Raw genomic sequence first — 20,973 nt, 5'->3', positions numbered from 1 at the left:
CTACTGGAACCGTTAAAGCCAACATTGAAAGAGGCGCTTACGGGCTAGCTAGCCCTGAGCCCTGGTTTTATCCCTGAGCTCAGGTTTTATCCCTGAGCTCAGGTTTTATCCCTGAGCTCAGGTTTTATGCCTGAGCTCAGGTTTTGGTTTTGTCCCTGGCCACAAAGTACCTGCAGTCCCTGAACAGTTGATCGATGTTAAGGAACGTAATGTATCTCCTTTTAGCTGGTGAATTCTTGATGATATGCATTTGAATTGGTATGGCATAAATGTTAAATGAATGAATCATCACAGGGATTTTATGTTGAGGGGAGTTTCTGCTCTTCTCACCAGGATTTGTAGAACCTGCAGAAATTGGCAGTTTCAGTCAGTCCATGATTTGACTCAAGGAAAAATTGTCCATCTGCAAATCTGCTAAGATCCCCTGAAGTTTCAGCTTGAGTTAAATCTTATTGCTGAACCTGAATAAGACATATGAGGACAGTAATGCTATTCTGTAGCTGATTAAATTGTCTGTATATTGACTCACAACAAGTACACGGGTGATATTTTGACTCGCATAATGTGAATAAGCTGACCAGAATCCATTCCATATGTGCAGTGAAATGCAATCTTCCAGTTTGAGTAAATGTTTCCATCTTCATACCGGAGGGCAGGAGGAAAGTAAGCTGGGAAGTTGATGTGTGTCATGTTAAGTATGTTTACATGGCACTTGAAAATTGCTTTTGTCTGACCAAAACCAAACTTTTGAAATGCATGTGAACCCGTTAGTCTTACTGGACTAACCTACAGAACATGCAGTGTAGCTTGATTTAACCCTGATACATAAGCTCTCCTAGACTCAAATGGGCCTAGGCACTCCACACATGCTCCAAAGTTCCATATCTTTGCATCATTTTGTAAAAACAATAAAGCACAAGTGTTTTACTTCAAATTTAGCACAGAATAATTGTGACAGTAAATCTTATAACCACAGAATCACCATTCAAATAACTTAAAGACAAAGTCTGTGCTGTGAATTCAGCTATACTTGCATGTGCCATGATCTCCCACAGAGGCAGCTACAAGCAGCAGAATGTCTTGAAAGGTTTTTTACACAGTCCACAGCGTTGCAGCATCCCACATAATTCTGTCAATTACTTGATCCTGCTCCAGTGCATATAAACGATTACAAGGAGGTTGGCCTAGTCAAATGGTCCAGTTGAATCAATGCCAAGTCAATAGCAGTAGATATCAAGCAGCAACTCTTTCCAGCACACACACTTCCTCATTCACACAGGAGTAAATGCTCCTGTGTGAATGCAAGCTTGACTGCCTCCTTCACACATTATTTCAAAGTGGATGTGTGAAAATTGATAAGTTGGATGCTGGTAACTTTTGGGGATGAGTGAAAGCGGTTGGAATGGGATGCTTCCAGTACAGGGTGGTGCTGGCTGTTTACTGTGGGCTTCTCTGAGGTCTTGCTAGTTCACGATGTTTGTTTGGACCGTATGGACGGCTAACTTGCTCTTCAAATGTGTTAATTGAGAGTGTAACTTGCACCATTGGTCAACCAGCTTACTGTTAAATGTTTCCTTGTTGCTAGTGCCTCTTTAAATTACAACCCTGTTTTAAAACAGTTGGGAAGTCATCTAAAATGCAACAACAACTAAAACTATCCATTTATTTAAGTGCTGTGAACCTTTAACAGACACAAGTACAAAGTAAATGTTAATCAGCGTCTACACCAACTGACTTTATTGTATTAAAAGTCACGTTTATCGTTGCCATACATCGTCTTTGAATGCTGTGGGAACTGAGGACACTGATCGTTGCAGTTTTTCCCAGGAATCTGAGTCCATTCCTGCTGAATCCCAGATTCCAGCTGCTCAGCAGTCCCTGGTTGTCTGGTTCTCCTCTTCATGATGCTCTGCAGCAGGAGACAGATGTGGACTGCAGGCAGGCAGCCGAGCTCACACACTCTGTGTGTCTGAAGCTGCTGGAAGTCCTGCAGAATGAGGTCTGGCATCGTCCTGCTGGAATAACCACGGACCTTGATGGCAGCATCTGACATAATCCCAAAAAGACTAAACCTTACCCCTTTCATACTTCATTTTGATGCCTTTACCTATCTCAAGTTATTCTGCTGCTGATAGAATCTTCCAGGACGCTGTGACTTGTATATTCTATGAATTTTCCTTTTTTTTTTCCTTTTGAATTTGCTTTTCTTTCTTTAAATACGATGACGTTGGTCAGTGCAGGCACTGAAATTTCCTTTTCCTTTGCACTCTGTAATCTGTTCAGGGTCATGGACTATAGTCCTCTAAAACTTTGTGTATGCTGGGGGCTCTCAGGTGCTTCCAGCTGGCATGTCTTGTAGTTAGTACTCTTTTTCTTCCCCAAACCGCACACCTTCACCTCCACTGTTTTGGTTAAAAAAGAAACAAGTTTTAAGTAGAGCGCCTCTCAGAAGGTTGGTGGAGCAAGAGCAGAATATTCCCAGAGAATATTAGCCTTACAGAGCACGTGTGTGAGCTCTGCTGTCATCTACAGGACGGACAGCTTGTCATTTTAATTTTAACAGACTATTTCAGCTTAGACTATTATATTATTATTATGACCTGCAACATGTAGTGTCCAGCTGATGTTCTCCAGCTTTCCTTTCTTTGTTCGGATCATTTCCGTCTGACATGTCAGCTCAGGACAGACAAACACAGCAGTTTATCTTCTATTTTCCTGCTTACTGGATTGACAGTTTCTGCCCATTGACTGCCCGAAAAGAATCAACATGATGACACTAAAGCCTTTCTGAAAAGGTTTTTCAGTGCATTTTCTTTTCTTTTTGCCAAACCCCATTAAACACCAGGAGAGAGGGAGAATCTGTGTTTGTATGGGGTGAGTGAGAAACTGGAGAGCCTGTCTTAGGATGATTGGAACGTGCAGTAGTCATCGGCCTTTATCCATTCAGGAAACAGCAGCCTGTCACTCCTGCAAGGCTCAGTCCTTTGAGAAATATGTTTTTCAAAAGAAATAAGAATCCAGACCTGTGACACTCCAGTCTCACTGAATGGTGACGATGTGGGTTTAGTCAGCAGATATCTAGTCCCTTGGCCAAACACTTTCTAAGGTAAAAGTATTGTAAAATGGAATGCTGTGTGTTTCATACATCTATTACCGTGGGCAAACATTGGCAGAGATGGCTAGTTTGGTGACTCAAACTTTAAACTTGGAACTTTGTTTATGTGCACGATGTTGCAAAAGCCGGACCACTGACAAACAGAAACAGCTGTGAAGCATTTTAAAGACAGGACTCAAGCAATCGTTCTGCAGAGGATACTGTCACGATTAACGAAAATACATAGCCTTCAACGCAGCACATTGTCAACTCACTATTACCTTCTTTTAATGATATTATTTCTTATAACTTGGTTCCAGGGAATATCTGACTCAGAAACAACGTATATTCATATCATTGGAATATTTAATTGGATACATCAAGCAAATAACATAAGCAACTCAATAAGTTGCCAGATTTACTTGGTAATCATGTAAGGCAAATCCCGTGATCGTATTCAGATTGTGTGTGCATGTTGCTTTTAACATGTTAGTAGAAGAATGGCTGGTGTAACGGATGTGTGTGAGAAACTGTGTGTGCACGGCTGAATCAAAGTGCTTCACAGAGCTCTGTAATAGCATATGTCTCTATTTCAGCTTGTAAAAAGTAAAGATATGTGAATGCTGTGCCAAATATACTTGGGTATTGACTAGTTGCTTTAGATTGCAGCGGCTGGTTGACCAGAACGATTTTAGTCGTTTACGATTACGATTACTGGAATAGTGCTAGTTACACCTGCGAGCTACACCTTTGTTGGTCAGAGAGAAGTGAAGAAGGATGTTGCTACATGTAAGAGTGATAAACAGAGTTACTTTTTTGTTGGCAACAGTGAAAAGTTGTAATTAAGAGAAGCTCAGCTTGTTGCTGACAAACAGAGCGAGTAGAGGAAAGCCAAAAAGATATAAATTCTTTCACTCACACCAAGTTAAAACTGCTTTGTCCTTCAAAATATCACTTACATCTGTATAAATGATATTGTCTGATTTCATTCCTCGTTTTAAATAATAGTAGTAAAAAATATATATTTATAGTAACATAGGGAGTATAAGTTTTTCAGATGTTTATGAATGGGTCCCGGTTTAATTGGGTAATAATCTGTTCATATTTTAATCACATATGCATACATGTAAATACACGTAATGTCTTTATTCTGCTCAAAGGCTGAATTTTTAGTTTAAGAACAGGACAGGTGTTTCTAATTCTGAAAAATTTTGAAAACAACTTTTATCTTTTATCAATTGACTATTTCACCAAATGACTAAATCTAAGATATATGTCATATAGTAGGTTAAAAACAATTTCCAATTTTTACGAACGCTTTGTCCTTGGAAAAATTCAAACTAAAATTAGACAGAAGGAAAAAATAGCAGGCAGACACTTGCGACCTTCAGTATTGCAGTCAGGACGTACATGTTGTCTTACACATGCACAAATTCAACCTTTTCATATGCAGACTGGACTTCAGTCAAGTTGTGAATTGGAACTTAAGTATATGACATGGCCACATTTTTACTTTGACAACAGTCCCCAATAAGTGATTCTCAAGCTCCTTCTTTTCTTTTTCTCTTGTTTACGGCAACTTGAAAATATCTTTGAGTTGCAGTTTTCTTTACCTGTTGCCGTGCCCTGTTTGGAGCAGTGATTTGTCAGATGTTAGGCCTTTTCTTTTCACATATGCCTAATAAGCCAGGGCTGATGAGCCTTTGTTGCTTATCAGTGTCATGTCTGACAGCACTGTGGCAGCACGGGATATGTCCCTGAGGGATGTGCTAACATAGGCAAAGCAGAAAGGTCCACGTGTGTAAGAGCAAGCTGGCATTGCCGAAATCGCAGCTCAAACCAGTGACGCTGTCATCACTCAGCTGAAGCTCACATTGATGTGGGGCTGAGCAACATTTGAGAAATAGACTACCAAACACTTCTGGTGGGAGGATATGAGGGCAATGCCAATGATTGTGGAATGATTGTCTTTACTTGAATAAATGTAAAACTGTGCAAAGACAGGATATAGAATGTTGAAATACTCTGCTTGAAATGGTACTATTTTGAATTTCGTGCAAGCAAGACATATCAAAAAGATTGAAAGAAGGGGCATGTTTACGACGATGTAACGTCACCTGTTAGGTTAATCCTAACATACCTATGCACATTATTTCTCATCAGTTTCACATCATCACTGCTGTTGAGATGGAGATGGAAATTTTAGGTCTGTTCGACTTCAGCTTTAGTGTCATGGTCTTCTTTTTTTCTTTTTCTTTTTTAGACTGATAAGATAATAAGCACACCATTTCAATTACCACAACCAAAGGCAAGTCATAGCTCAGATGGGTCCAATTTTTTTCTGATACTGCCCCCAAGTGGCAACAAATGGCTACAACATATGGAGGTTCCTTTGTGAAGCCGCAGAGTGTGTATGAAACATTTCTTTTTATTACATCATAGAAATATGTTGCTCTGTTCCACAATGTTATGTTTCACAATGATTTGATGCTGATACAGATTTTCACTGAAGAAAGTTTGCAAAAATCTAATATGGTATTAGTGTCTTTTGTCAACTGGACAAAGCAGTTCTTTCTAATTTAGTTACATTTCAAAGTGGGCCATGTTTTGTTTTTTTTTGCCTTACTCCAAGTAACAACAATATGAGATGCTGTACAAGACAACTAATGATAAACTGAGACAAACTCAGTAATGTTCCATCCATTTGGGATTAAAATATGGTTATGTTCAACGTGATGGCATGAACAAGTTGCAACAAAACAAAAAGAAAAAGTTGTAATTGAATGTGTAATTTAATTTGTCAAGCAAACTAAAATGTTTATTTCTGGTCTTCCCATCAGCCAACACTTACTTCTTCATGGTACAGGCTCAAGGCATCATTTTAAGGGACAATGTTCGGACCATTGGCCAGATGATCAGATTGTACACCAACAAGAACAGTACACTCAATGGGACAGGTAAGTTACACATACATGTTCCTGAATAGGTTATTGTCCTGCTGTTGTTTGTAGCTCAATGCAAAAGTTCTACATGCTCTATAAAGTGTGAAATGGAACTTGTTGATGTCCAGATGGTGCTGTGTGATCCCCTCTAACGATTCTACCAATTACAAGGGAACTGATTTTCCACTCCACTTTATTTTAAATGTATTTACAGAGTTCAACATGCTTTAGACTTATACAATTGCGGACTCTTTAGAACATTTAAATATTTACGTGAGTAATTGATTTTATATTATTTTTTATAATGTATGTGTTTTCAAGATTTTTTTTATTGAGTATTATATGTTTTATTGTTACATAGATGGTGGTATATGTGAAACAAAAATATTTTATTAAAAGTATTGGATATGTAGCTAAAAAGCAACATATGTATGTGTATAAAAAGTAGGGCTTCAAGTAAAAAACAAATAAGTAGATCTTTCAAGTGAAATAGTGAATGGCACTGACAGATTTACATGTTCCAGCTAGCAGCTCATTAAATCTAACAAAGACACCTCTCAACTTAAACAATTGGTAAAGATAAAGATAGCTTAGGATTTTCATCTTCACAAAGACAAAGTACACATACATTCTGAGCATTGATAAACATTTGGGCATAAAAGTATTACCCTACATGCTCAAAAATAGACGTAGACGTTCTGTGTATATATGTAAGTAAATACTCACAAAAAGTTTGGGCTACTCGGCTTTCGGGTGAAATTTCAGCATGAACCTAAAATGCATTATAACCTTTACAGGTGAACTTAATGTGACTTTCTGTAAACCTTTGAATGCACATGTCCAACTGTAAATTTCCTGGTTCAATTAGAATTGGTATTCAAATGATCCTCCTCATCATGCTGTTCACATTGTGACATCATGAGACCAAGATGACACCTCACAATTGAGCAACAGTATCTCGCCATTGCAAGGCTTCAAACAGCTGTATTCAGACAGATGTGGCCACAGAGAGACCAGAAGAGTCAAAGAAAGGCATAGAAGTGGACCTAATTTGACTACATCCCACAATGATGACCGCTTCATTGTGAACAGTCCCCTGCGGAACCAGATGATGAGTGCCACTCAACTCAAGGCACATTTAATGGAGGTGAGAGGCAGCCAAGTGTCACGTCAGACCATTCAAAACCGTTTATATCAGCTTTTCTTTGATGGTGGTGGATTTACTACCTGAATAACATAATTAATACAGTCATTGTGCCCCTGCATGAACCCTAATTTCATCTTCATGGACGATAATGCTCAAGCTCATCGATGTTGCATCGTTTGGGAATGGCTGCTGAAGACTGGGGTACCTCAGAAGGAGTGGTCTGCACATTCGCCAGACCTGAATCCCAAAGAAAACCTATTGGATCAGCTGAGTCGCCGTGTAGAGCAGTGATTCCCAGTCCTGGTCCTCAAGGCACCCCACCCTACATGTTTTCCATGTTTCCCTACTCCAGTACACCTGATTGAAATGAATGGATCAGGGCTGAGGACGACCCATTCATTTAAATCAGGTGTGCTGGAGCAAGGAAACTTGGAAAGTATGCAGGGCGGGGTGACTTGAGGACCAGGATTGAGCAACACTGGTGTAGAGGCTTGTACCCCAAAACCACCCTTCAAGAGGAGTGGGATGGCATGCCTCAGCAGACACTCAGCAGACAATAATTCGATTTGTGAACAGCATGAGACATTGTCAAGCTGTAATTGATGCTCAAGGGCACATGAGAAGTTATTGAGACATTGACTTTTTTGTTGTGGTATACCCATTTGTGGTTGGCTTTTCTTTCAATAAATTGTTTGAGATGAGGAAATCACCAGGGCATGCTTCTACTTAAATGCCCTACTTTCATGATTCATTGTAGCGTGAACTTTTTACATTTTCCATAAATTTCACCCGAAAGCCGAATATCCCTAACTTTTTGTGAGTAGTGTATATATATCTAAATATGTAGATATAGATATATACACTATACTGCCAAAAGTATTCACTCACCCATCCAAATAATTAAGTTCAGGTGTTCTCGTCACTTCCATGGCCACAGGTGTATAAATTCAAGCACCTCAGCATGCAGACTGCTTCTACAAACGTGTGAAAGAACGGGTCGCTCTCAGGAGCTCAGTGAATTCCAGCGTGGTACCCTGATAGGATGCCACCTGTGCAACAAGTCCAGTCGTGAAATTTCCTCTCTGCTAAATATTCCACAGTCAGCTGTCAGTGGTGTTATAACAAAGTGGAAGCGATTGGAACCGACAGCAACTCAGCCACAAAGTGGTAGGCCATGTAAAATGACAGAGCGGGGTCAGCAGATGCTGAGGTGCATAGTGCGCAGAGGTCACCAACTTTCTGCAGCGTCAATCACTACAGACCTCCAAACTTCATGTTAGCTCAAGAACGGTTCATACAGAGCTTCATGGAATGGGTTTCCATGGTAACTGCATCCAAGCCATACATCACCAAGTGCGATGCAAAGCATCAGATGCAGTGGTGTAAAGCACGCCGCCACTGGCGTCTAGAGCAGTGGAGACGCTTTCTCTGGAGTGACCAATCACGCTTCTTCATCTGGCAATCTGGTGTGGTTATTAACTTGTGTTTCCCTGTTCCAACAGGTATCCTTTGAATGGTGTTATGGTGTTTTTCCCCCCTCTTTTCCCTCTTTTCTGTCTTCTCAAACCCCAGCTGGTCGAGGCGGATGGCCACCCTTCCTGAGTCTGGTTCTGCCAGAGGTTTCTTCCTGTTAAAAGGGAGTCGTTCCTTTCCACAGTCGCCACAGGCTCAGGACGGGAGATTGGACTGAAGACAAGTTTCGGTGCAATCTGTTGGTTTCCTTAGCTAGGATATTATTCTTTTAATTGGCTCTATATGAAAGAATTGGATTATTTTTAAATGAATTAATTGGATTTCATTGGATTATGATTACAATGAATCAAATTCCAATTGACTTGAATTGGACTATATTATTTAAGTGCCTTGAGATGACAATTATTGTAATTTGGAGCTATATAAATGAAACTGAATTGAATTTAATCGAATCTGATCACAGCATGGTCTACCTACAACTCACATACAGACCTTGTGTACAAAGACTTCCTGTTATTACCAGATCTTTCAGGTAGTGATCACCAAAGGCACGTGATGCACTGAGAGGCTGCTTTGATGTCACAGACTGGGCTGGACTGCTGGAGGAAGAAGAAATGGACATCACTGACTACATTAACTTCTGTAGGGACACTGTGATTCCAGTGAGGACTTTAAGCTGCTATCCTAATAATAAACCATGGATCACCAGTGACATCGAAGACCTCCTGAACCAGAAAAAGATGGCGTTCCAGAATGGGGATGGAGAAAAGCGGAGGAATGTACAACGGGAGCTTAAAAAGACACTACGTCGAGCTAAGGTGGAGTACAAGAAAAAGGTAGAGAGACAGCTGGAGAACAATAACACCAAGGAGGTGTGGAGGGGCATGAGGACCATCACTGGATACAGACTGAAAAACTTTTAGTCTGTGGAAGGTGATGACAGCTAATACTGTTAACCAATATTACAACAGGTTTGATAGTGTGGCTTTTTGCTGCTGCTCTCTCCACCCCCACAGCTGCTTCCTCTATACTGCTTCCACTGCCCAGCTGTGATTCCACCTCAATGGCAACTCGCATCACTAAGCCTCCTCCTTCGCCTGACTGCACCTCCACCTCTTTAGCAACTCTCACCAACTGGCTTCTTCTTTCCAGCTATACCTCCACCTCTTTGGCAGCTTCCAGCACCAGGTCTCCTGAGCCAAGCTACACCTCCACCTCTGCGGCAGCTTCCACATCCAGGCCTCCTGAGCCAAGCTACACCTTCACATTTATGGCTGCTCTCACGGCCTGGCCTCCTCAGTTCAGCTGCACCTCCACCTTTGCAGCAACTCCCACCACTTACCCTCCTCTGTCCAGCTGCACCCCCACCCCCATCTCTAAAATTGATAGCAACATCACTCCTGTCGCCGTCCCTCCGCTACAACCTCTGTGTCTAACTATAGAGGAGGTTGGAGCTGAGCTCAGGAGACTCAGGTAAATGTACTGTTCTTATGCTGCTCGACCTCAGTGCAGCATTTGACTCTGTGGATCATGGCATCCTTACTGACAGGCTTAGGGACCATGTTGGTATCTCAGGCAGGGCCCTTGACTGGTTTGCCTCGTACCTCTCAGTAGCTGTTGGCCCGTTTATCTCTTCGTCCGCTCCCCTATCATGTGGGTCAGTTATCAGTCATCAGTTTTCTTTTAAACCCAACAGAATCGATGGTCTGAATGTGCTGCATGATTGTTTGTTAGCTATTAAGGTCTGGCTGTCCAACAATTTCCTTCAGTTAAATACCAGAAAAACTGAGGTTCTCATTATTGGGCCAGACAGTTGTATTTCTGCTGTGAATGACTATGTTGGGTCTATATGCACCAATGTATGTTCCTCCCTGAGAAATTTGGGCATTATCTTTGACCAGCATATGAGCTTTGACAAACACATTCATTCTTTGTCTCGTATTTGTTTCTTCCAACTCAGAAACATTGCCAACCATGTTCCTAACTTTTATCGACAGAACCATGATGTCGCAGGCCGAGCTAGAATTGATAATTCATGCGTTTGTGTCATCTCGGCTGGACTACTGCAACTCCATATTCACATATCTCAGCAAGGCAGCTATTAACCGTTTACAGTTAGTGCAGAACGCTGCGGCCAGTCTGCTGACTAAATCTAGGCGGAGTTGCCATATAACGCCTGTCCTGGCCTCGCTGCACTGGCTTCCGGTTAGTTTTAGGATTCATTTTAAAGTCTTGATTTTAACTTTTAGAGCGCTTCGTGGTTAGGCACCAGATTACGTGTCTGAACTTCTTCGCCCTCATCTCCCTCGCAGGTCTCTCAGGTCTGCCAACCTGGGTCTTCTGGTTGTGCCTCGAACCAGGTGCATAACCAGAGGAGACAGAGCCTTCCAGTCTGTCGCACCCAGGCTGTGGAATAGTCTTCCTCAGGACCTGAGAGACTTAGCTACCGTGGACATTTTTAAAAAACATCTTAAAACATAGCTGTTCAGGCTGGCTTTTAAAGAGTTGTAGTGTTATTTTGACTGTTTCTGTCTGTTGGTTTTGTCTTGTATTTTTATTTTATTTATGTGTGTACCTGTTTCATGATTTTAACTGGATACCTTGACGGTGCTATGTGAAGCACTTTGTGAGTTTTTTTCCTCTGCGAAAAGTGCTGTATAAATAAATTTTACTTACTTACTTAGTTCAGTCAGGGAGGCTGCAGGCCCAGTTGGAGTCTGTCCAAGGCTTCTGAGGGACTGTTCCAGTTAACTAACAGTCTCTCTTAATAGGGTCTTCAATATGAGCCTTCAGATGGAAAAAGTCCCGGTGCTGTGGAAAACTTCTTGTCTCATACCGGTGCCCAAATTAGGGCAACCGGTGGAGCTGAATGACTACAGACCGGTGGCTTTGGCATCTCATATCATGAAGACCTTGGAGAGACTCCTTGTTCGTCGCATGAGATTGCAGGTTGCTGAGGATCTTGACCCCCTCCAGTTTGCCTACCAGGAACACATAGGAGTGGAAGACATGATTCTGTACATGCTGCATCGGGCATATGCTTATCTGGATGTGCCTGGTTCATATGTGAGAATCATGTTCTTTGACTTCTCCAGTGCCTTCAACACTATACAGCCTCCCATACTGAAAGCCAAGCTTCTAGGTATGGGTGTGGCCCCCTCCCTGGCATTGTGGATTATAGACTATCTGACTACCAGACCACAGTATGTCAGGATGGGGAGATTTGTTTCTGAAACACTGGAATGCAGTACTGGGGCTCCGCAGGGCACTGTTTAGGATCCTTTTCACCCTGTACACATCAGACTTCAGGTACAACTCAGAGTCCTGCCACATACAGAAGTATTCTGATGATACGGCTGTTGTGGCATGTGTGTGCGGTGGACAGGAGAAGGAGTACAGGGACCTTGGCTGGACCAAAAATAACTGTTTGCTCCTGAACACTACCAAGACCAAAGAGCTGGTGGTGGACTTCAGGAGATCTAAAACTCCATACCAGTCAGTCTGCATTGATGGAGGGGAGTTGCACTACAGACAAAAACAGCAGGCGCCTGGACAAATTGGTGAAAAAGGCCAGTTCTGCTGTAGGCAGAAGGCTAGACCCTCTCAGTGCTGTGGTGGAGCAACGGATGAGGAGGAAATTATATTCCGTTTTGGAGAATAATAAACACCCTCTCCACAGCATCCTGGCAGGACAGAGGAGCAGCTGCAGTGAGAGGCTCATCTCACTGTGCTGCAGGACTGAGAATTCTAGAGTTAAAACCATCTGTTCACGCCGCCTTATTACTGGGGAGGGACGAGATAAGCTGCATGATTTATCTAGCATATCAGCCGAGTTTAATGATAATTTGGGTAAGTCTAGATTCTCAAAAAATGTATTGAAAGGTCACCTAAGTCACCCTGTGAATGATAGACATTAGCATAGAAATTTGCAAACCATTCATTGATCTTCATCACGTCTGTATGTAAGGTACCTCCCTCATTCTTGATACAAGCAGGCGAGTTAACAGCCTGTGCGGCTTGTCGCCAAGCTCAAAATATCTCTGTCTGACTTGTACTAGTAATTTTGATGTGTTTTTTGACATTACAGAATTATATTCATGCCGCAGAGCAGTTATTTTATGAAATACTTCTGTTTCTGGGAAGCGTAGCCTTATAAATGTATTATTTTGGGTGTGGAGTATGCAAATTTACTATCCTTGTGCACGTTCACTTAAATGCTTACGGATGGCTTTCATCATGTACGCAGGTCGTTTACGTACTTTTCTAAAGTTAAGAGCGTTTATTGAATCTGACGTGGCGTGTTCGTACGAGACCATACGAAAAAAGTGAGAGAAATTTAGAATAAATTTACGAAAATGTTGAAAATCTTTCATGAGGCCCATTGACTGCAAGGTGCCCAGGTCCTGTGGCTGCAGAACAAGCCCAGATCATCAGCCCTCCACCACCGTGCTTGATAGCTGGTATGAGGTGTTTGTGCTGATATGCTGTGTTTGGTTTCCTCCAAACGTGCTGCTGTGCATTAGGACCAAACATCTCCACTTTGGTCTGGTCTGTCCAAAGGACGTTGTTCCAGAAGTCTTGTGGTTTGTTCAGATCTTTTTCTAACTGTGCTGTCATGAATCTTCAACATTTTTTTTCCCCATATTGTCACAGTTAATGCAAGATTGCTGATGTATAAAACAGATGAGCTTGGAGGTCTGATAAGGAGACAGCAAAAATATCAGGAATTCAGTTTTTTGAGTTTCACCTAGAGATGGCTGCAGGAGCATGTTGCAGATCCCAATGCCTCTCCATCCAACTTTCAGACTATATTAACAGAATAAGACAGCAGACAGATTGGCAAGAGTGAAAGATCTGTGGTGGTTGGTTAACATGCTGACTGAGGCCTGTAGAGACTGAGATGTGGCTCTTGGGTTTTTTGCAGTTTCTCTGAGCTTTGCTCTGAGCTTGGGCTGAACTTGCTGGGATGTCCACTCCTGGGAAGATTGATTTTTAATGTTTTCCACCTGTGAATAATTATATAGCACCAAATCACAACTAATGTCATCTTAAGACATCCATCTATCCATCCATCCATCATCTGCTGTTTATCCGGGGTCGGATCGCGGGGGCAGCAGCTTGAGCAGAGAAACCCAGGCGTCCCTGTCCCCGGCCACTTCCTCCAGCTCTTCCGGGGGGACCCCGAGGCGTTCCCAGCTCAGCCGAGAGACATAGTCTCTCCAACGTGTCCTGGGTCGTCCCCGGGGTCTCCTCCCAGTGGGACGTGCCCAGAACACCTCCCCAGGGAGGCGTCCAGGGGGCATCCTAACCAGATGCCCGAGCCACCTCATCTTACTCCTCTCAATGCGGAGGAGCAGCGGTTCTACTCCGAGCCCCTCCCGGATGACTGAGCTTCTCACCCTATCTCTAAGGGAGAGCCCAGACACCCTGCGGAGGAAACCCATTTCGGCCGCTTGTATTCGCGATCTCATTCTTTCGGTGACTACCCACAACTCGTGACTATAGGTGAGGATGGGAACGTCGATTGACCAGTAAATAGAGAGCTTCGCCTTCTGGCTCAGCTCCTTCTTCACAATGACGGGTCGGTGAAGAGCCCGTAACACTGCAGACGCCGCACCGATCCGCCCGTCAATCTCACGCTCCATTCGTCCCTCACTCGTGAACAAGACCCCAAGATACTTGAACACCTCCACTTGGGGAAGCATCTCATTCCCGACCCGGAGAGAGCATTCCACCCTTTTCCGGCTGAGAAAAATAGCCTCGGATTTGGAGGTGCTGATTCTCATCCCAGCCGCTTCACACTCGGCTGCGAATTGCTCCAGTGAAAGCAGAAGGTCACAGCCTGACGACGCTAACAGAACCACATCATCCGCCAAATCGGACACCCTCAACGCCCTGGCTCCGCCTAGAAATTCTGTCCATAAAAGTTAGGAACAAAGTCGGTGACAAAGGGCAGCCCTGACGGAGTCCAACTCTCACCGGAAACGTATCCGACTTACTGCCGGCAACTTACTCTGGCACCGGTCATACAGAGACCGAACGGCCCCTATCAAGGGGTCCGGCACTCCATATTCCCGGAGCACCCCCCACAGGACTCGACGAGGGACACGGTCGAAAGCTTTCTCCAAGTCCACAAAACACATGTAGACTGGTTGGGCGAACTCCCATGCACCCTCCAGGATCCTGCCGAGGGTATAGAGCTGGTCCACTGTTCCACGGCCAGGACGAAAGCCCCACTGCACCTCCTGAATCCGAGGCTCGATTATCCGACGGATCCTCCTCTCCAGTACCCCCGAATAGACCTTACCAGGGAGTCTGAGGAGTGTGATACCCCTATAGTTGGAACACACTCTCCGGTGCCCCTTTTTAAAGAGGGGGACCACCACCCCGATCTGCCAGTCCAGAGGCACTGTCCCCGATGTCCACGCGATGCTGCAGAGGCGTGTCAGCCAAGACAGCCCTACAACATCCAGTGCCTTGAGAAACTCAGGACGGACCTCATCCACCCCCGGGGCCTTGCCACAGAGGAGCTTTTTGACCACCTCGGCAACCTCAGCCCCAGAAATGGGAGAACCCGTCTCTGAGCTCTCCGACTCTGCCTCTTCCGAGCACGTGTTGGTAGGATTGAGGAGTTCCTCGAAGTACTCCCCCTACCGACTCACAACATCCCTAGTTGAGGTCAGCAAAGCCCCGTCCCCACTGTAAACAGTGTTGACGGTGAGCCGCTTCCCCCCCTTGAGACGCCGGATGGTGGACCAGAATCTCTTCGAGGCTGTCCGGAAATCGTTCTCCATGGTCTCACCGAACTCCTCCCAGGCCCGAGTTTTTGCCTCAGCAACCGCCGAAGCCGCAGCCCGTCTGGCCTGCCGGTACCGATCAGCTGCTTCCAGGGTCCCACTGGCCAAAAAGGCCCGATAGGACTCCTTCTTCAGCTTGACAGCTTCCCTCACCACTGGTGTCCACCAGCAGGTTCGAGGGTTGCCACCACGACAGGCACCGACCACCTTACGGCCACAACTCCGATCAGCCGCCTCGGCAATGGAGTCACGGAACATGGCCCATTCGGACTCAATGTCCCCCATCTCCCCCGGGATATGGTTGAAGCTCTGCCGGAGGTGGGAGTTAAAGCTCCTTCTGACGTGGGATTCTGACAAACGTTCCCAGCAGACCCTCACAATACGTTTGGGCCTGCCAGGTCTGATCGGCATCCTCCCCCACCAGCGGAGCCAACTCACCACCAGGTGGTGATCAGTTGACAGCTCCGCCCCTCTATTCACCCGAGTGTCCAGGACATACGGCCTCAAGTCCGATGATACAACCACAAAGTCGATCATCGAACTGCGGCCAAGGGTGTCCTGGTGCCAATTGCACATATGGACACCCTTATGCCTGAACATGATGTTCGTTATGGACAGTCCATGACTGGCACAGAAGTCCAACAACATAACACCACTCTGATTCAGATCGGGGGGGGCCGTTCCTCCCAATCACACCCCTCCAGGTTTCACTGTCATTGCCCACGTGAGCATTGAAGTCCCCCAGCAGAACGAGGGAGTCTCCGGTAGGAGCATTCTCTAGTGCCTCCCCCAGAGACTCCAAAAAGGGTGGGTACTCTGAACTGCTGTTTGCCGCATAGGCACAAACAACAGTCAGGACTCGTCCCCCCACCCGAAGGCGGAGGGAGGCTACCCTCTCGTTCACTGGGGTAAACCCCAATGTACTGGCACACAGCCGGGGGGCAATAAGTATGCCCACACCTGCTCTGCGCCTCTCACCACGGGCAACTCCAGAGTGGAAGAGAGTCCAACCCCTCTCAAGAGGACAGGTTCCAGAGCCCAAGCCGTGCGTCGAGGTGAGTCCGACAATATCTAGCCGGAACCGCTCAGCCTCGTGCACCAGTTCCGGCTCCTTCCCCAACAGAGAGGTGACATTCCACGTCCCAAGAGCTAGCTTCAGTAGCCGAGGATCAGACCGCCAAGGCCTCCGCCAAGGCTGCTACCCAGCTCACATGGCACCCGACCCGCTTGGCCCCTCCCACGGGTGGTGAGCCCGTCGGAAGGGTGACCCACGTCATGTGTTCGGGCTATGCCCGACCGAGCCCCATGGGCACAGGCCCGGCCACCAGGCGCTCGCTGCCGGGCCCCACCCCCGGGCCTCTCATTTTAAAAATGAGAACATCTTTGAAATGTTGTTGTGACTTGTGAGATCAGTTCCAGAGCACACATGGGCATAACTTGAACCCATTTTATATAGCCCATTGTAAAGCAGCATCATAGCTTGTCATGATGTAGCACTCTAGTTTGATGTTTTAGTTCAGTTTTCCTATATGTGACCTTTTAATGAATTAAAACTAGACTATTTTGGTCCTCCAGGAGAAAAAAAGATGGAAAACTTTTCTTAGCCCTGGTTCAGAGAGGAAGGGATCAGATCAATTTAAATCACAAACATGATAAAGGCTCTAAGGCCAGAACACACCAGTGCAAAATTGTGTTAGTTAAAACAGTAGCCCTTCTAATTTTCTGTTATCCCCCACACTGGCGGGGGACTGGCCTCACAGCAGCGTTTCATTATTCACCATCCTGCATCACTTCTCTGTACTGTCCTATTGTCCCACTTCTTCTCTTTGGAAAAAACACATTCTTTTATTATACCCACTCCATGCCAACAAACCCTAGCTCCCAGTGCAAAACAAATCTTGTTTTATGGTTCTTTAGCAGTTTATAAAATTATTTTTCTTCCCTGCTTTTATAGCAGTGTTGTTTTATGTCAAAGGTTCTTTTAAAATGGATAAAGAGAAATTATTACACTAAAATGAGTTACATTTGTCTCACAATAATGTTGTATAGCCATACTTGTTCGTATCAGCATGCCAAGGGCACACATTTGGCTTGCATGTTATGAGAAAAAATACAACTTGGTTCTACTGCTAATTATCTTTAATAAAACTATGGAGGAGGAACGTTTGAACAGCCCTGTTATTGATTAGATTAATCTGCTTGGTTTCACCAGAGCAGCTGATCAGAAAACAAATGAATCCACTGCTGCTGTGTGTGTCTGTGCAGTCACATGAGTGCAGCAGTTCACACTTGTGTGGTGTTGAAAGTGTTACTTGGTCCCATTTACTTTGATTGTTGTCATGATCTGTTCCAGAAGAATTTCAGGGTGACAGATCCGTTTTGTTACTGTTAGATTACTGGAAGTTTTGATTATTCAGAACTACCTGATTTCTCTGTCTTTGCTGCAGACTATCCAGATGGCAGTAACTCCAGTGAATACCTGGCCCAACCAACTACGTACCTCCCTGAGAACTTTACCTACACCCAGAACATGCCCTGCCCAGAACGATTACCTTCTATGAGTTAGTAAACTAGTATTTAACTTAATGAGATGGGGATTATGTCTTTACATTGTTGTTGTGTTTGTTGTTGTTGATTTTTATTAGTGTTGTCTCAATGAAATGAAATGAATGAAATAACTAAATAAAATAAAACCACTCTCCACAGAGGGTCTTATGGAAGTGAACATGACAGAGATCCCTATGGAAGAGATAGAACTGAAGTTCTCTAGGCTTTTTGACATTGAGTTTGGAGGCCATTGGAAACCAAAGGACTGCAAACCCCGTTGGAAGGTGGGTTTATTCACCAGTATTTGTATATGTTGTGGTAGGCCAAAATAAAGTCACACACTCTAATATTGTGTTGGGCAACCTTTAGCTTTGCTTACAGCATGCACACACCTTGGTATTGTTTCAATAAGCTTATGAAATATCATTACATCCATTTCTGTCCAGAGTGGCCATCATTTTTCACTTGTATCAAAGGAGCATATGTCACATTTTTTTTCCCTCGTACTCAAATGTCCTTCTTTGTTCTCCCTGCAACTGCAGTAAAGTCAGCCTTCACATCTACTTTTTTCAAACGAGCTCCCCTTGATGCCCATATTCTGATCACTGCAGTAATGCATTAATATGGAGTCTTCTTTCTGTGTACCACGGTCAGGCAGGCACAGCATGACAGTCTTGTTAATGTGAATGTTTTTGTGTGAGAGACTGCAACTGCACTACACGTAGCTATACAGTTAAACAAGATTTCAGTATTTTGGGTAATAAAATCCTAAGAAATAGATGTGTGAATGGGTTGCCAAATTTACTTTCCCTGCCATTAATTTGACATTTACATGCTCACCTTCTACCCGTGTGTTCTTTCTCCAGGTGCTTCAGTTTCCTCCCATGGTCCAAAGTCATGCATGTTAGGACAATTGGTGATTCCAAATTGACCAAAGATACAAGTGTAAGCATGTCTGATGGTCTGTCTCTGTTAGTCCTGTGATTGATTGGAGGCTGTATTGCCTTTTTCCCCCATGACAACTTAGATGGACTTAGCACCATTACCTTTTGTTTCCACTGGATGTGATGTGCACTGCATTCCAGCTACAGCATTTTTAGTATTTTCTCAGGAAGGTATTCAAAAGCTGAGCAAATTGACTGCCAGACTGTACAAGTCACAATCAGTGGGTCAAAATGGCGTATTTCAAGTAGAACTACTTACCTGGTCACTCACCCCAACCACATAATAGATTAGTTCCCCTTTGTCTTCTTTGCTGTTGTCTTTTTCAATAACAATAGCATTTTCTGTGGGCTCATATTACATCTTGTATTTTACATCGGCTGAACCTCTTGTTATCTATAGTTTCAATCCTGTGACCGGATTATGTCTGGATTTATTCTGCAGGTGATATTGAATTAATGTTTTGCAATTAGAGGTCTACGCGGTTTGTTTTGAAAATTGACTGGAATCCCTGTGGAGCTTGCATGTCTGATTCCCTATCTGGCTCATCTCACAGTTGGCCTGGCTTCATTCAAAAATAGACCTGGTGTGGAACAGAATGACAACGGAGAAGTATCTCCATCAATTTTGTGGGATGCATGCAAAGCGGTTATGAGAGGAAAACTGATAGCTAGAGCAGCATATATGAAAAAAACAGAACGGGAAAGGCTAAAAAGATTACAAACTTATTTAAAAAGACTGGAAACAGAACATAAAACATCAGTGACAATAAAATTCTGGTGGAAATAAAAAAGAAGAAAGCTGAGATTAATGATAAGGCATATAAATTTAAAAAACCACAATCATTGAGACATGTTTACAAAATTAAAGATCCCCAAACAAACTGTTGTATATAAGACAGAAGAAATTCGTAAATGTTGTGAATTCTATTATGATGAGTTTTACTCCCAGGTGCATAACGATAACAAATCAGAAATTGAGAACTTTCTAAATTGCTTAGATTTACCACAGGTAACACAAGAATAAAATGATTAATTGGTGTCAGAAATATCAGCAGAAGAAATAAATGCTGCAGTTTCAAAACTCAAAAGAGCCCAGGGGCTGATGGATATATATTAGAATGGTATAAAAATGTTAGAAGATCCCTGATCCCCTTACTGCACAGGATTTTTAATCATATAATGAAAGGAGGAGCAGTTCCTGATTCATGGAGAGAAGCAGTTATCTCAGTAATTGCAAAAGAAGGTAAAGATGTAACAAACTGTTCAAATTACAGACCAATAAGTGTCTTAAATGTGGATTATAGGCTCTTCACAGCTATTTTGTCGAGTTGCATAGAAAAATTTTTACCCTATGTTATTAGTTTAGATCAGACAGGATTTACAAAACATAGACAAACCCATGATTATATCCGTCGAACATTACATGTCATGCTGCATTTTGATGAGAAAAATTTGATTTGCTTTAATAGTAATAGTAGTAATAGTAATGAAGAGGTGTAATTTTCATTAAAAAAGTATTAAAACCATGCAGACTTTATACACAAATCCTGTAGCAAGGATGATGGTCAATGGTAGTCTGTCTAAAATGATCAAACTAGAAAGGGGCTGTTGACAGGGATGTTTAGTCAGCCCATTGTTGTCTGCCATCTTCTTGGAGCCACTAAGCCAATGGATTAAACTAAATAATGGTGTCAAAGGTGTGGTAATGGCAGGAGGAGAACAAAAAATTGCGATGTTGTCAGACGATGTCCTCATTTACTTGGTTAATCCTAACTCTTCCTTGCCAATACTAATGGGTGCCTTTAAGGAATTTGGTATGATGTCAGGGTACAAAGTTTAATGTTAAAAAAACTCAAGTTATGACATTTAACTATAAACCAAACCAAAACATAAGACACAATTATCAGCTCAAGTGGGATATGAAATCTATGAAGTACTTGGGTATTCATATACCAAAAGAGCTTGGGAAAAATTAAGTACTCAAACTATGATCAAATGATATCTAAGATAAAGACTGACCAGGACAAAT

At 43.4% G+C, this 20,973-nt stretch overlaps 2 protein-coding genes across 4 annotated transcripts in view; one reads left to right on the top strand and one right to left on the bottom strand.

Annotated features, from left to right (window-relative positions):
• The window catches only part of cpt2 (carnitine palmitoyltransferase 2), a 397,454-nt gene that overhangs the window by 60,726 nt on the left and 315,755 nt on the right, over nt 1–20,973 (bottom strand). The gene's annotated exons all lie outside the window — the stretch shown is intronic.
• The window catches only part of b4galt6 (UDP-Gal:betaGlcNAc beta 1,4- galactosyltransferase, polypeptide 6), a 68,868-nt gene that overhangs the window by 814 nt on the left and 47,081 nt on the right, over nt 1–20,973 (top strand). For 2 of the 3 annotated variants that reach the window (XM_072390261.1, XM_072390262.1), the window contains exons 2-4: nt 5,935–6,051; nt 17,901–18,014; nt 18,160–18,284. In XM_072390261.1, the coding sequence (XP_072246362.1) occupies nt 5,935–6,051; nt 17,901–18,014; nt 18,160–18,284 (356 nt within the window). The remainder of the gene's footprint in view (nt 1–5,934; nt 6,052–17,900; nt 18,015–18,159; nt 18,285–20,973) is intronic. The other variant, XM_072390263.1, reaches the window with a different exon arrangement.

This window comes from Leuresthes tenuis, unplaced genomic scaffold, assembly GCF_036924035.1.
Source record: "Leuresthes tenuis unplaced genomic scaffold, fLeuTen1.0.hap1 SCAF_7, whole genome shotgun sequence".
NCBI classification, from domain to species: Eukaryota; Metazoa; Chordata; class Actinopteri; order Atheriniformes; family Atherinopsidae; genus Leuresthes; species Leuresthes tenuis.
The sequence above is the reverse complement of the archived record's forward strand: the minus strand, read 5'-3'. Positions and strand labels throughout refer to the sequence as shown.